The sequence below is a fragment of the Oncorhynchus keta genome, chromosome 37 (assembly GCF_023373465.1).
Source record: "Oncorhynchus keta strain PuntledgeMale-10-30-2019 chromosome 37, Oket_V2, whole genome shotgun sequence".
In the NCBI taxonomy this organism is placed as follows: domain Eukaryota; kingdom Metazoa; phylum Chordata; class Actinopteri; order Salmoniformes; family Salmonidae; genus Oncorhynchus; species Oncorhynchus keta.
The window spans coordinates 6,766,931-6,781,805 of NC_068457.1; the positions used below are offsets into that span (position 1 = coordinate 6,766,931).

Here is a 14,875-nt window from a genome sequence, read left to right on the forward strand (position 1 = left end):
TTGAATGGTGTTATTCCCATTGACCTGTTGCATGTGGCTCTGATCTCCATCAGTACCAGTGGGAGTTTGAGATCCCAATCGTTGTGGTTGGCTGCCACATATTTTCTCGGGATTCTGACAATTGTCTGGTTGCTTATTTCTACCCTGCCGGAGCTCCTAGGGTGGTCCTCGATGTGGAGTTTAGCTTTGACTCCCAGGAGCCACCTCAGTTCGGTCATAAGAGCTGCCCAAAAATGGGTTCCTCTGTCACTGTCCACTGTTTCTCCTAACAGGCTGAAATGACTGATTGAGCAAAAGAACAGCCGTGGTTTCCTCTGTGTCATTGGCTACGGGCAGACACTCCACCCACTTTGTGAATGCGCAAGTCACTGTGAGGAGATACTTGTTGCCTCTTGCTGACCTGGCAACTGAGCCTACCCAGTCGATCTGGATCGAGCTCTGGGAAGTGTTGCAAGGGAAGTGGCTTGGAGGGTTGAAACTGGCAGCAAACTAGACACACCCTCACGTATTGTGTCATGTCTTGTTCCATGTGAGGCCAGTGGGCCACCTGTTGCAATGTTTCACATATGGCCCCCTATGGCCTCCACATGGCTCGTCGTGGGCATGAGCTATCATTACCCCCCTCTGTTTAGGAACCACCTACCTTTGTGTGGTGTCGGTTTCTGAAACATAAACCAGTAGGTTATCGACAAGTGTGAGGTGCTGTTGAGTTGCGTACAGTGAATGGTCCTTCTGTGGCTCAGTTGGTAGAGCATGGCGCTTGTAACGCCAGGGTAGTGGGTTCGATTCCCGGGACCACCCATACGTAGAATGTATGCACACATGACTGTAAGTCGCTTTGGATAAAAGTGTCAGCTAAATGGCATATATTATTATTATTATATTAATGCAAGTCGGGTGAGCCTGCCAAAGCCAGTTCGGACACTGGGTGATTGGATCAGACCGGAAAGCCATCAAAGTGGCAAGGGACTCATCTTGGTGTTGCTTTGCTACCAGGTCACCATTCCGGAATGAATGAGTTAGCAACACATTATTATGTTCTGCGGTGCTACATGGCTACGTGTTACCATGGGCGCCTCAGTGATCCTTACTTCCCGAGTATCAAACACCCAAGGGGTGCCGTGAATTGCACCAGATTTCGCCATACTGTCGGCATGGTTGTTGCCAAGTTTGTCACGACCAGGTGATTAGGAGTTTCCCTTGACTTTCTTCTAGTATGTCGTGTTTGGTTATGAGGTAATCGCAAGCTAGAATGAGCTCTTTGTTTTTCACTTCTTTGGCCACTCGACGTAGTCTTTTGTTTCCAAAACGACAAGTGGCATAAGAAGTTGAGTCTGGCGTAGTTTGAGTTGGTGCAGATTGCCAGTTCCCGACAAGTCGTGTTTCACCGCTGTTTGCTGGCTGGTCTTGTTGCCTAGCTGAAATTGAACAGGTTTGCGCGGAATGTCGTTGTGCCACACCAATCCCACCTCAGTTTGCAAGTGATCTAGATGACGGTAAGACCAGTCATCCACCAATGCCATCGGCAAGCCAAGAGTGCGACTTGTCAATCCATCAGCGGTACCAAACGATCAATTAAATCTATCCCAGTCAGCATCTGTTCAGTGTCAATGCACAGGGTGGATAAGTGACACACTTTTGAAGTTCACTTTTAGTAGGAGACCCTTGGTTAGAGGCAGGACAGCTTGAGTGAATACTTAAAAGTACCGTGTTGCAACGTTCCGTTTTCAACTGACGTTTTGCTGGGTCCAGTGCTCTTTTGAGATATGAGGTAAATAGTCGAACCCGAATCTATCAGCACATCACAGGTCAAACAGTCCTCTAAGACTGGTTTAAGGTATGGCCTATTCGAGGAGGTTTTTCTCGTCATATCCCCAACAAAGTGGATTGGGTTAGAAGAATTGGTTGGTTATCTGTGTCGATTTTCAAGATGGATAAGCCACCTTCATGACCCAGTGGGTCCTCTATTGGAATGGGAGAGTAATCAGCTGTTGCAATGCTGCTTACCTTGTGCATCTCCACATCTATATCAGAGTCTGTTGACAAAACCTGTGGGCTTGTGTTTAGATCAAGCGGGCCCTGGACATGGATTTGAGTGAGGGTGGGGGTAATGTTAATGTTGACGTCCTCGCGAATGGAGTGAATTTCTGCGGACTCTTTCCCCGGCAATTTTATGCCTAGTCATGGTGACTTATCCTTTCTCAAATTTCTTCTGCTGCAGTACATCTCTAATCAGAGCTTCTAGAGAACTTCGGTTGATGTTTTGATCGTAGTTGGACCCTTTGTTGCTCTTGTTATGCACATTACCCTTGTGCCCTGAACCTTTGTGCAAACCCAGCTTGCTTTCAATGGTTCAAAAGCTGTGATCACAAGCTCTCGGAGTGCCGAGATTGGTAAACCAACGTGGGCAGGAGGGCCCAAGTGGTGGATTAACAAAAGGCTAAGCTGTGTTTTGCAATATTGCACTTGTGATTTCATGAATATGAATATTTTTTGTAATATTATTTGACTCTGGCGCTATGCTATTCAGCGGTTGCTGACGAAAATGATCCCGCTAACGGGGATGGGTAGCATCAAGAAGTTAAGGAGAGGTATATCTATAATTCCATGTGTATAACTTGTATTATCATCTACATGTATGATGAGTATTTCTGTTGAATCGATGTGGCTATGCAAAATCACTGGATGTTTTTGGAACTAGTGAACGTAACTCGCCAATATAAACTCAGATTTTTTTATATAACTTTATCAAACAAAACATACATGTATTGTGTAACTTGAAGTCCTATGAGTGTCATCTGATGAAGATCATCAAAGGTTAGTGATTAATTTTATCTCTATTTGTGCTTTTTGTGACTCCTCTCTTTGTCTGGAAAAATGGCTGTGTTTTTATGTGGCTTGGTGGTGGACCTAACATAATCGTTTGTGATGCTTTCGCTGTAAAGCCTATTTGAAATTGGACACTGTGGTGGGATTAACAACAAGATTACCTTTAAAACGGTTGAAGATACATGTATGTTTGAGGAATTTTAATTATGAGATTTCTGTTGTTTTGAATTTGGCGCCCTGCACTTTCACTGGCTGTTGTCATATCATCCCGTTAACGGGATTGCAGCCCAAAGAGGTTTTTAGAGGTCTTCTTTAACCTCGTGTTACATTTCAGGATCGTGACTAATCGTAGACCTCAGCTGCAGCTCGTGGTCATTCTAGTCTGATATGTTAATTCTTAAAGCAAAAGCTTTATACCCTCGGGTTAAAAGGGGGCTCTTACGTCATGCTGATACACTCTCTGGGTTCACTGGAGCATGGCTAATTACGAGGCAAGGTATCACAATTTACTATGATCTATTTAGAGAACTAAAATCACAATCTTATCGTCACATAAACATTGTCTTTATCCTGCATATTTTCTACACAACATGAAGTATGTTAACATGATATAGACAGCATAAAAAATCTTCAAGTTTCAATGTTTTCGTTATAAAGTCTCCATGCAACTTTTAATGACATAACAAAATAGACCTTCATATTCCAAATTCCAACTGTCATCATTCCCAACACTCGGATGTGAAAATATATTGTCCCCGTGTCCATTGTTTGATGTTGTAGTTTTTGGGCGGCAAACTCTTCATAAGGCCCACAGACATTCCTATCGCTCAAACTAGACCCCAAAAGGAATCATCTGCTGCCTATGGTTTACGATCAACGTGAGGTGTCATAAAACCTCAACATCAATCCCTCCCTCTCCCTCCGAAGGCTCTGTAGAGATGATCCAGTGTAACCTGATCCTTGGATCCTCACAGGAGAGTCATGACACCTGGTAGGTTGATTGATAACCTGAACTAGGTTGCAGACATTGGTAACGGTTTGAAGCTTGTTCTTGAGTTGGCAGCTTGATGAAAGCCAGTGAATATTTAAATCACCCAAAAAAATGTACCTCTGTTGATATCGCATACATTATCAAGCACATATTGACTTAGGACTTGGTGGTCTATAGCAGCTTCCCACAAGGGTTTCTCTCTGTTTCTCCCATCTTAGCAGACTACCTGTTCAGCAGCTTGGGCCTGGGGGCGGTTGTGATGTGGCTCAGCCCGGGTTATATCACCTTGATGCGTGTCTGATGCCTGTATAACTTGCTGAGTGACAATATCTCTCTCCATCAGGATAATTCCTGTCAGTGGCCTTGGACTCTGGCCTGTGGATGGCCTGGGTTATATTAGTATGTTGTGTGTCTCTTACTTTGTCTCTGTAACTCGTTGAGTGACAGTACTATGTCTCTCTCTGTCCGGCCTCCATCTAGCAGACTCCCTGTTCAGCGGCCTGGGGCTGGGGCCTGTGGTGGGCCTGGGTCTGGTCGTACTCCTCCTGGTCCTCGTGGTGGTGGACGTCAGCTGCTACTTCCTGCGCCAGTGCGGCCTGCTCATGTGTATCACGCGCAAGCTCTGCAGCAAGAAGACGGCCACCAGCGGCAAGAGCAAGGAGATGGAGGAGGGCAAGGCCGCCTACCTGTGAGTGGACCTTTGACCTTGGAACAGCGGCGACTGTCCTTGTGTTATAGAATGTGTGACGTGACATTGTCAGTCAGGCAGTTAGTCGCAAGCTATTGTTCGTTCGCTCACTCACTCACTTGCTTACTCACTCACTCCCTCCCTCACTGACTCCCTTACTCACTCACTCGGAGTGCGTCTCAATTCTTTCTACTCCCTTTTCACTCATACGTTCTGATCTGGAAGAATTGGAAAGGTGAAAGTTAATCCTCCATTTAGTTTGACATTATTATTTTCAGCTGTCCAAACTTTACATATAATTGCAGATAATGGAAAGTAAGCCAATTTAGACGATTGAGACGCACGCAAAGGCAGTTTATATCTCACCCGGTCACTCCCCACTGTCAAAATATGTAAATCACTCATTTAACCATGCAGAAATATACTTGGTACAGTTTTATTTTCTTCATGTGAACTGTATGTGGTATGTCTGGTGTGTATGCACGCGCTTGTGTGTTTGTACGTGCGTGCATGTGTGTCCATATGTTCGTGTGTGGCGTGTGTGCACATACATGTGTTCGTGGGAAAATCTGTATGTGTGATAGTGGGGAATAATACAAGACTATGTGTTTGTTCGGAGGGTCTAAATCGAGGTACAGTGTGTGCTTATCTATGTTCAGGCTTCACTGAGCATGCCATTACAAAACCACATCTATTACTATTTACCTCCACTTTCATTCCCATGAAAATGGAGTTTAATTTGAAACAGCATGAATAATTAATAAACGCAAGATAGGACTGATGACTCTAGCACAGCAGAATGGATGTAGAGTGAGAGTGAAAGAGCGATAGAGATTGGGGAAATATGGAAAGAGAGAGAGAGGGGGGTTGGGGAGAACGAAAGATAGAGAGTGAATGTGGAATAAAGTGGAGAGAGGGATATAGGGAGAAAGATGGATAGAGTGGGAGAGCTGTCAGTGTGTCGCTCCAAGCCAAGGGAAGGGAAGAGCCTAACAAGACATTGTGTAGCTAGACTGACATTGTGTTGAGTCACAGGGAGGTGTGATGGAGTCTGCGTGTGTGTGCGTGCGTGCGTGCGTGTGACTGTCTGGTCGGTGGGCGGGTGGGTGCGTGCGTGCGACTGTCTGGTCGGTGGGTGGGTGCATGCGTGCGACTGTCTGGTCAGTGAATACTCAGGCCTTTCCACACATCTGAGGGATTTGGTTTAATGGAAAGTAGGAGATGCTTTAAGTTTCAGATGCTAATTCAGGTCTACCACGGTGCTTAAGTGGTGCTAAGATGGGATTCTAAGTCTTAGAGATGTGTTGAATGTTCTGTAGGATTGTATAAGTTATGTAAGACACTTACATGTAAACGGTCCACCTTATCATGACAGTAAGTGGTGAATGACAACAAGTTGACAACAACTTGACTTGGTTGCGCTGGTCATTTCTATGAGGCGAAGCATACACGCTGTGTTTTACCAGTTTGCTTTGGGCAGCATCTCGTTCCAAAAAGTTGTTCCCTCCCTTGCAGCCTTGCTAGATCTGATTTTAAAATGGCTGTAAGCAAAATAGAAGAAACTAGCTAGAGCTACTGCTTACACCAACTCAATTGTCTCAGATCTGCAGGGTTGAACAAGGGCAGAGGGAAAGGGACAACAACCACAGCCCGTATTTGTTCCCACACAATAGCGGCCCACTTTATATTTCCAAAAGAATCACATTATCATTAAATAATTTGATTAAATTAAAATAACTTTAATTCACTGGCTAATGAACTATTAATTGATTTCAGGAATGCATGCTTTCAGCATTTTTAGGTGCCGAAGCATACAAATGTGCATTAGCAATGTATAATTATTGAATTGCATATTTGATGTGTTTTTGCCTGCCATAATTCATTTTGTATTGAGCAAGGACGTGCTTGTGTGGGAAAGGTGGTCATAAACGGCTTGTGTCCTTTTTAATAGATTCACATGGTGTTTCTATACAGACTAAATACATTCCTAATCATAATCATTTATTTAGCCTATATAGTGCTTTTCAGTAAAAACATTTTTTTTTATCTCAAAGTGTTTAAAAAGCTAAATAAACAAGCACAGCATTGTAAAAACAAATTAATATACGTCCAAATAGAGAGACAGCTATTTGGGGACATACTATTACTATGAATAACATTTAGGATGGAATAAATTAAACGAACACCCAACATGATTGATTAACCCATTTATGTCTTCTACCAAGATAAATGTACAAGTCATCTCCTATACTGAATTGTTGTTTAGCATTTTAAGCACTGTACACTTTTCACTAAGTGGCAAATATAGTGGCAAAGTAACTGGCCGTGTTTTGTTGTTGTTAGGTTTGTAAGATTTAGGTCTGCATCGTGGAGGAAATAGTAATTGAGTTATCTTTGGCGTAGGAGTGTTGTCTTATGTTATAGGTTATAATAGGATAGGTAAGGTCTGGCGGGACTTGAGGACTGCACTTTTGCTTCGTATGCTGTTTTCAAACATGTGTTTCCGACATGCTGGGTTCTCAAACTACCAGACCATAGGCCAAATGTGTCCCGCAAGCTGCTTTAATGTGGATGGTACTTGTCAATTGTCTCTACACGTTTATGTTCGGCCTTCTCAGACTGTTTGAGGACTGAACCTTACGCCGGGCATACGCTACACACTTCTAAAATCTTAATAACAACTTTGGACATGTGCCGATTTCCTTGTCCCAAATATCTAATTCTGTCCATCCTCAACCCCAGGTTGCTCACATTACACAATGATTCCCTATTTGATATTGCCCTGAGGTTCTCGGTTGTCATAGGGAAAAAATGCTGACATGCAAGTGAACTGGTTTATTAGTGTGCACATTATTATGTGCAGAAACATTTTCTTTTTTAAAGAGACCCGAGGAGCAGAATATGGACTTAATTTTATATTATCATTATTATTTCATATTATCTTTTTGGTTTCTATCATGGTAGGATGCAGATGTAATATTGGTGCCCTAGCTCGGTGGAGATTTCACTTAAGGACCAATGGAATGGTCTAAAATAAACAAACTCTGCTCATCCGGGCCATATAAAACGAACTTGCCCATTGAAAAGGCATTTTGCTCTCTTCAGCTCCATCAATCTATCTTCCATCACCTCAGTCCACACGGCGTGTGTTGCTGTTGCTTTCTTCTTTGCCATCATTGTTAGTCTCACATGCTGAGCACTCATTGGCCATTGTCAGCAGTCCTTGCCCAATCGCATCGTAGCACTGCACATACTACAAGATGTACGACCATAAAGTCAGAAAATTCTCAGACAACCGACAGGGATCTGGAGAACTGAACAGCCATCATCGGTGTGTCCTTGACTCGCTCAAACTTCGTGAGTCCCAACGTACTAATCCTAGCCCTCGTTCATAGGATTTCACTCCGATCATGGAAATTTGAGTAGTGTAAATAAAATTGAGTAGTGTATGCCCGGCATTATGGACTTTTCAGGCTTATTATAGGAAATCGGCCCCCTCAGAGTCACTACTGACATACTGTGGAGCTTAACATCCAAACCCCCTGAGATAGGAAGTGGTTGAACCCAGGGCCAGTCAGGTTCCCCCGACTCAGCCCAATCCAATCCCTTCGGATTGTCAGCAAGCACCAAAGCACTGGTGTGAATAGCCTTATTGGCGAGATTAACATTGTCGAAGGAAGGAGCAAGCGAGGGAACGAGAGAGACCTCCCCACTGTGCTTTGGTGTCACTTGGAGGCTCTGTAGATTACAGGCAGTCACACTGAGATATCTCCTCCGCCTTCTGTGTGAGGGTTAAGTATACAGGGTTGCATGGAGACATGGCCGCTGGAGATATCATAGAAGTAAAGGAGAGACGAGAACAGGAGAGCGCTGCTTCTGTCTGCTTTGTGTCACAAATGGATTTTCTGAAGTGTGTGTGTGTGTGTGTGTGTGTGTGTGTGTGTGTGTGTGTGTGTGTGTGTGTGTGTGTGTGTAACTGTGTGTGTGTGTAACTGTGTGTGCACGCACGTGCATGCTCATGCCTGTGTGTGTTTGTGCGTAGGGGCGATGGGTCCAAGGATCCTATCGTTGAGATGAGAACGGAAGAGGAGAGAATAACTAACCACGATGGGAGCCCAGTGCACGAACCCAACGAGACTACACCTCTCACAGAGCCAGAGTAAGGAACCAGAACCACTAGGGTTCTAAGGCCCTGTCCACCCTAATGCTGCGTTTAGATGGTATGAGATAGACGGCAAACCGGATGTCATTGTTTTCAATGACAGGACAACTGTAAATGCCGTTGAGGCAGGTGGTGAATGCCGTCAGTAGCCACGGTAGAAGTGCAAATATTTTATATATATATTTTTTATTATTTTGACCTTTGCCGTAGCGTTGTTTTCTACCGGATGTTAATTTGCACGTATTGTTTACTGAAATCACCATAGCAACGCATACAGTCCTGTTGGCTTGCTTTTGACGTCACCCTCTTTCTTGCGTCCTTGTCCAGCTATGCTCACTTGTATGATGTTTTTTTGTGTCCCTCGTCTAAACGTAGCATAATGTAACCCCAACCTAACCCAAATATGCAGCGCTATTAGTAGAAAAGGGCACTTTAGCTGAAGTTGACAGGAAGCATAAGGAGTTGGTGTTTTAGTGTGTTTTCTAGGTCTTGGCTCATGGTATTGCCCTTGCACTCACTTCATTACTGGACATATAGTTGTGGAAATGTGCTTTAGTATGAAAGAGTATTTTGAATCCAGGCCACATCCGTGTCCAGTCAGTCAAGAGCCTTCTACAGTACATGGTTCAACAGCCAGGGGCCAAAGGTCAAAATTTAGTCCATCTTACAGCAGGCCTCTTCAACCCAAGGGTGTCCCTTGCCGATGGGATCGTTGAATGCTACTGGATTTGATAGTTGTAGTGTAGTCTAATCGACTGAGCTTGTATGAGTACTGTAAATGAATCAGGTGTAGATTGTTCGTTGTTGTATTTCCGGCGTTATAGATGAGGGATTGTTTTTGTTCTATCGTTTTTTGTTTGTGTATTTTTTTATGTATGTTCAGTAAAAGTGAATTGAGTGCTGTTGAAACGGTTGACATTATCAGCCACCATATTAATATATTGATCAAGTAAATGTATTAATTAGACAGTCAGTCAGCTAGTGTTAACTTTGACTGTATTACATGCATTGAGTAATAAGTAGCGGCCCTCTACTATGTTATGGATGCATCATTCTCCATCGTGTTCACTCTATGCTGCCATGGAAACTACCACTCATCCCACCTCTTAAAGTTTGCCAATAAGGATGCATGCTCTGTATGCGTGTATGTAAATGCATTATCTAAATGTCATACGTTTCACAGGGTGATTAAGTCCGTTCACATTCCACATTTCTATGTATTGATTGTTTATGAGTGTCTTCCCTGTACTGTAACCGTAATGAACAGCCATGGTCATGAGTGAGACGTGGGTTGAGTGAAATGTGTAGTTATAATTAACCCTTTCATCTGAGGTCTCTCACTCAGACATGTCTGTCTCTTTTGTCTCTCTCCCACAGGAAGCTACCGCTGAAGGAGGAGAACGGGAAGGAGACGCTCAAGCCCGACATGATCGAGATCAAAGTGCACAGTGACAACAGCATCCACACAAAGCAGGACGACAGTAAAGCATAAAAATGTCTGTTGCCCTCTCGCCCCTCGCCGCAAACGAGAACACTTCGGAGCATCCTACCCTGAGACCAAAACACAGAATAAACACGACACGTAAAAAAAATATGATGATATCCCTTATATGTCCATAAGGGCCCAGAGAAAAACGAAAAGTGTGTGTAAATACAAATAGGAGAGAGGAAGACCCCAACAACAAGCGTTTTTATGTGACTAATCAATGATGTTGTTTCTATCCAAGATGGCTCCAGTCGAAGACACTTCGTGTTGATCAGTGATTGTAATATTGTTTCCTTTGTTCCTCTGACTTTGGTTTTGTTGTTGTTTTTTTTATGCCTTGGCCGTTGCTTATCCGTTGCTTTTATTTATTTTCCTTCCCCCTCTTATTCAATCCCCATTTGCAAAAAAAAAACCACCCGATCCTACACACATACATACACGCACGAACACATACACACCAAAGCTCTCTGTCTGAAGGATAAGTAGTGCCACTATCGACTCCCACTCAAGTCCGCTGTGCCTGGTAAAAAGAAGATCTCCTACAGTAGCATTTGCAGAGTAAGCTACCCTGTCCTCACTGCAGCAGTCTCGTCTGTATTCTATTGTGGCTCTGGTCTAAGATGTGATGTCTGGGCTGTCCTGTCTAATGCTTGTGTACTACGTTACATCTGCCCCTTTATGCCCGCTCCTCTTTGAGCTTCCGGGTCAGAGAATGTTGAGCTAGCTCATTGGTTATGCCACCATTTTGATTTGTTCTTTTAAAGAAGATGAAAAAATTAACAAGGTACTGTAAAGGTGCCTTTGCACATTGTAGTGATACTCGTATTGGTGTGTCTCTGAATGTGTCTGCTGTCATGAGTGCGAGAGCTGTTATGAGTGTGAGAGCTGTGTAAATATATTTAGCACATTTGATCAAAATCGTTTGCGTTAACTATGCAAGCCGTCTGTCACCATTATTTTACTAGTGTACCATGTGTGACAGCATGACAGGAAAAGAATCTCTGATAACAGCTATTTGTTAGCCAGTCAGAAAGAATCCCCCAAGATCCATTATGGTTCTAGGTGGTTACATCTGAGAGGACCACGTGGTCAGCACACATGGTCCGTGTGGTCAGGAAGTTAGCCAGGAAATTTAAAATATTTTGAACAGAATATGAACATAGTTACACCTGCCACTGTTGACCAATGAGCTGGCTTCATTGTAGGGATTGTGCAAGGTTGTGTTTTAGCACTGGTTTTGATGGTGAGGCCATGAGTACTGCTGTTTTTTGGCAGAAAATGAATCTGTACCGGGCCCTTAGAATTATAGGTAATGTTTCCTGTGTATTTGTTAACCGTCTTCATGGTGTATCCGTAACCAGGCTACAGCGCTTTTTATCTCGCACCTCAAAACACAACAATAAACAACAGAGATAATTTTGTGTTATTTTATGGTTACTCTGCTTTACATTGAATGTTTATTTACATTTTTTGCCGTTCAATTCTTTTTAAATATATATATTTTTCTCAAAGACAGGAAAAAAAACAATTGATGTTGACATGAAATTGAAATGTGAAAATAATGTGGTTGTCATACAGTCCTGTGAGTAGTTTTTTTGGGGGGGGAAAGTAGTCTATAAAAAGGAAAAGACGGTCATGTCCAATATTGTTTGCTTCATTTGAAAGTTCTATTGACTAAAGGTGAAAACCAATGAATGTTGAATTGTTCTCTTCTCAACTGTTAGACTAGACACGGGCACACAAAGTATTTCAGTCATGTTTTTTTTAGATACACTTCATTTATAGTTGATTTTAGTTTAATGCCAATATTAATGATCGAAAACCAATAACTTTTTTCTGTTCATTTTCTTTCTCTGATGTTGTCATGTAAATAGGTAAAGAAAAAAAAAACATATTTTACAAAGCTCTTATGTAAATAGACCCGGAAAAGATGAGTCTTTTTTCAAAAGCAAAAACAGGCTTTCTTGTGTGAACGCTCTCCAGCTGAAAAAAAAAAAAGAAGCTTATTTTAGTTCTGGTCCGACAGTTCAGTGACGACGTGACAGTGGTCTTTACTATTCATCACTTTACCCTCAAGAAAACACACACACAGTGGGCCCTTAGGTCACTTCACAGCATTTCAATGGAGGCTGTAATTAAGATAATAGCATGACTTGGTTTTCCCACGGCCCATTGTCCCCCTGGTCCCTTGCTGCAGTGGCAACAGTGTAAACCATTAAATTAAAATGTAATAGGAGGCTTGTTTGCCATTAGACGAGGGAGCGGCGCACATGCTCTTTGGTGACTGGACTATTCCTTGCAGAGTCGACGTGACGGACGCCGTCGTGCTGCCCATTCGTTTGTAATGACCCTGTCGTTAATTAGCGGCGCTGTGAATTCTGGGAAATATAGTATTTGCCACTGCTTGAGAGCTAGGTGGACTCTGACAGTTCGCTCTGCTAGAGTAACGAGGGTTTTAGCACAGGCAGCATACAGTATTTGAGCACTGAAATGGGTGTGATACCGCGTGTGTGTGCGTGCCTGTACATAAGTCCATGTGTGCGTGTGCTGTGTGTGTCTTAACCTGAATTTAAAAATGGATTATCATGTATATCGCTGTCATCAATTCTCTGACTGGAGCGCTCTGCATGTGTGTCTGAGAATCCCCTCTACCCCTCTTTGCTCCATAGGTTTTACCCCATAAAACTGGCTTTGTTTTCTCTCCCAAAGCACGATTGATAAACTGTACCTGCAGTCCTGGAGTTGCTCTGTAGCCTGTTAAGACAACTGTAAATAGGGAGCACATTGCCTGATGGCCATGAGATTTGTACATGTTATTTTATATCTGAATATCAGTCTATTCCCCCGTTCCCTCCTCCCACATCTCTCCCCCTCGGACTCCGTCTCAGTCTGTCTCCATAGAGAGTACTGGTGTGTTTCTAGCTCTGTGTATTGTGTCCCCGCCTCTTGTCCCCCTCTGGACTCCCCAGACTGAGTGTGCTTACGCAGGGGGTGGAAACTGTCGATGTGGCCGTAACCTGTGGAACACCCTGTAACAAACCTCCTGTCATTTTATCAGCTGTAAATAAACACGTCCTGGTGAAAGATGACGCATGTGGGAGTCAGTCATTTAGTAGTTTTCATCTCGTTTTTTTTTTTTAATATTGGTTGTGGTTTTACTACATTTGGTGACCCGTGTGATGAGAATTAAAGAATAATGGGATGTGTCCCAAATGGTACCCTGAAGTGCACTATGTAGGGAATCGGGTGACATTTGGGACACAGATATCCTCATACAGGGCACAGAGTGTAGTGGTGCAACACAAATCTTGAATGGGAATTGATTCAATGTCAGACCTGGGTTCAAATACATTCGTATTTAAGCATTTGTATTTTAAACACTTATTTTCTTTGTATTGGTATATTTCCAAATACATTCCAACATTCAAATACTTGCATTTTCAAGGTCAAAATATTCAAATACCCACTTCAAATGTATGCGAAAGTAATTGAAGTACAATAAATAGTATTTTAACTGAGAATACTAATACTATAAGTCAGTAAGTGCAGATTTGTAGATAAACCTCAATCGCATCGAGGTCACTTCCAAACCATATCAGTCTGCCTCGGATGAGAGGGACCAAGCAAAACACATATTCAACTCGATTCTATTTCAGGAGACAAAGTGGTTTTTTAAACAATAATTTACCAAAACAAACGTAGAGCTCTGCTCAAAGGGCTCCAAATGGTTCAAAACATGAGACAACGAGAACTGAAGTGCTTTCTAACTAAGCTGCCCCCTCTTCAAACCTAATTTGAAGTTTCTATATAACATGTACTCGCACTACTTGCCCCTTCTCCTCGCTGCTCTGTTTTCCCTATGAGAAGGCTCTGTTTTCCCTATGAGAGGGCTCTGTTTTCCCTATGAGAGGGCTCTGTTTTCCCTATGAGAGGGCTCTGTTTTCCCTATGAGAGGGCTCTGTTTTCCCTATGAGAGGGCTCTGTTTTCCCCATGAGAGGGCTCTGTTTTCCCTATGAGAGGGCTCTGTTTTCCCTATGAGAGGGCTCTGTTTTCCCTATGAGAGGGCTCTGTTTTCCCTATGAGAGGGCTCTGTTTTCCCTATGAGAGGGCTCTGTTCGCTGAGGGTTTGATTTGGCTTTGAGTGCTTCTTTCTCTCTGTTCCCTCACGATGTTAATGGCCTGTTCACCAAATGGGCTGAAACCAGTTCAAGGTAGGGGGACCCGAATATGAAAATGAATAACTGGTAGATTGATCAAGTTTGATCATAAAGTTACTGAATCAGGAGGCAGGCATTACCATTGATTTACTTCCGGCTTTATGCTTTATGCAATGGTAGCCTCCTAACTCATTTAAATATGTACTTTAAAACTGTTATCACATGTGCACATTCCCTCGCTTTGGCCTTGTTGACAAACCGTAAAGCTCAAGCAGAACGTCCGACCAAAGATACTGGTAACCTTTCACCTGTGGTTTGACGGTTAGCTACATAGCTACTTACCAGCATGCCGGCAAAAGCACACTGTGTTGTGACTGGATGCCGTAGTGTAAAAAACACTATTTACCCGAAGACATCTGACAGCAGTGGCTGCTTTGCATTTCAGGTGGACAGGCTGCACAGGACATTGCGATACATGTGCAGTCCACATTTAGAGATGAAATTGCTTTATCAGTTGGGAGAACATTCGGAAGCTAATCCTGAAGACGGATGCTGTTCCAT

General features: G+C 43.1%; 1 protein-coding gene across 3 annotated transcripts in view; it reads left to right on the forward strand.

The window, feature by feature from the left end:
• LOC118370115 (neural cell adhesion molecule 2-like) overlaps positions 1 to 13,245 on the forward strand; it is a 408,429-nt gene extending 395,184 nt beyond the window's left edge. The window contains exons 15-17 of one of the 3 annotated variants that reach the window (XM_052498972.1): positions 4,304 to 4,508; positions 8,551 to 8,667; positions 10,048 to 13,245. In XM_052498972.1, the coding sequence (XP_052354932.1) occupies positions 4,304 to 4,508; positions 8,551 to 8,667; positions 10,048 to 10,162 (437 nt within the window). In that variant the 3' untranslated portion in view covers positions 10,163 to 13,245. Of the gene's footprint in view, positions 1 to 4,300; positions 4,509 to 8,550; positions 8,668 to 10,047 lie in introns of all 3 variants that reach the window. The other 2 variants (XM_035754922.2, XM_052498973.1) reach the window with 2 other exon arrangements.
• Positions 13,246 to 14,875: the final 1,630 nt, after the last annotated feature.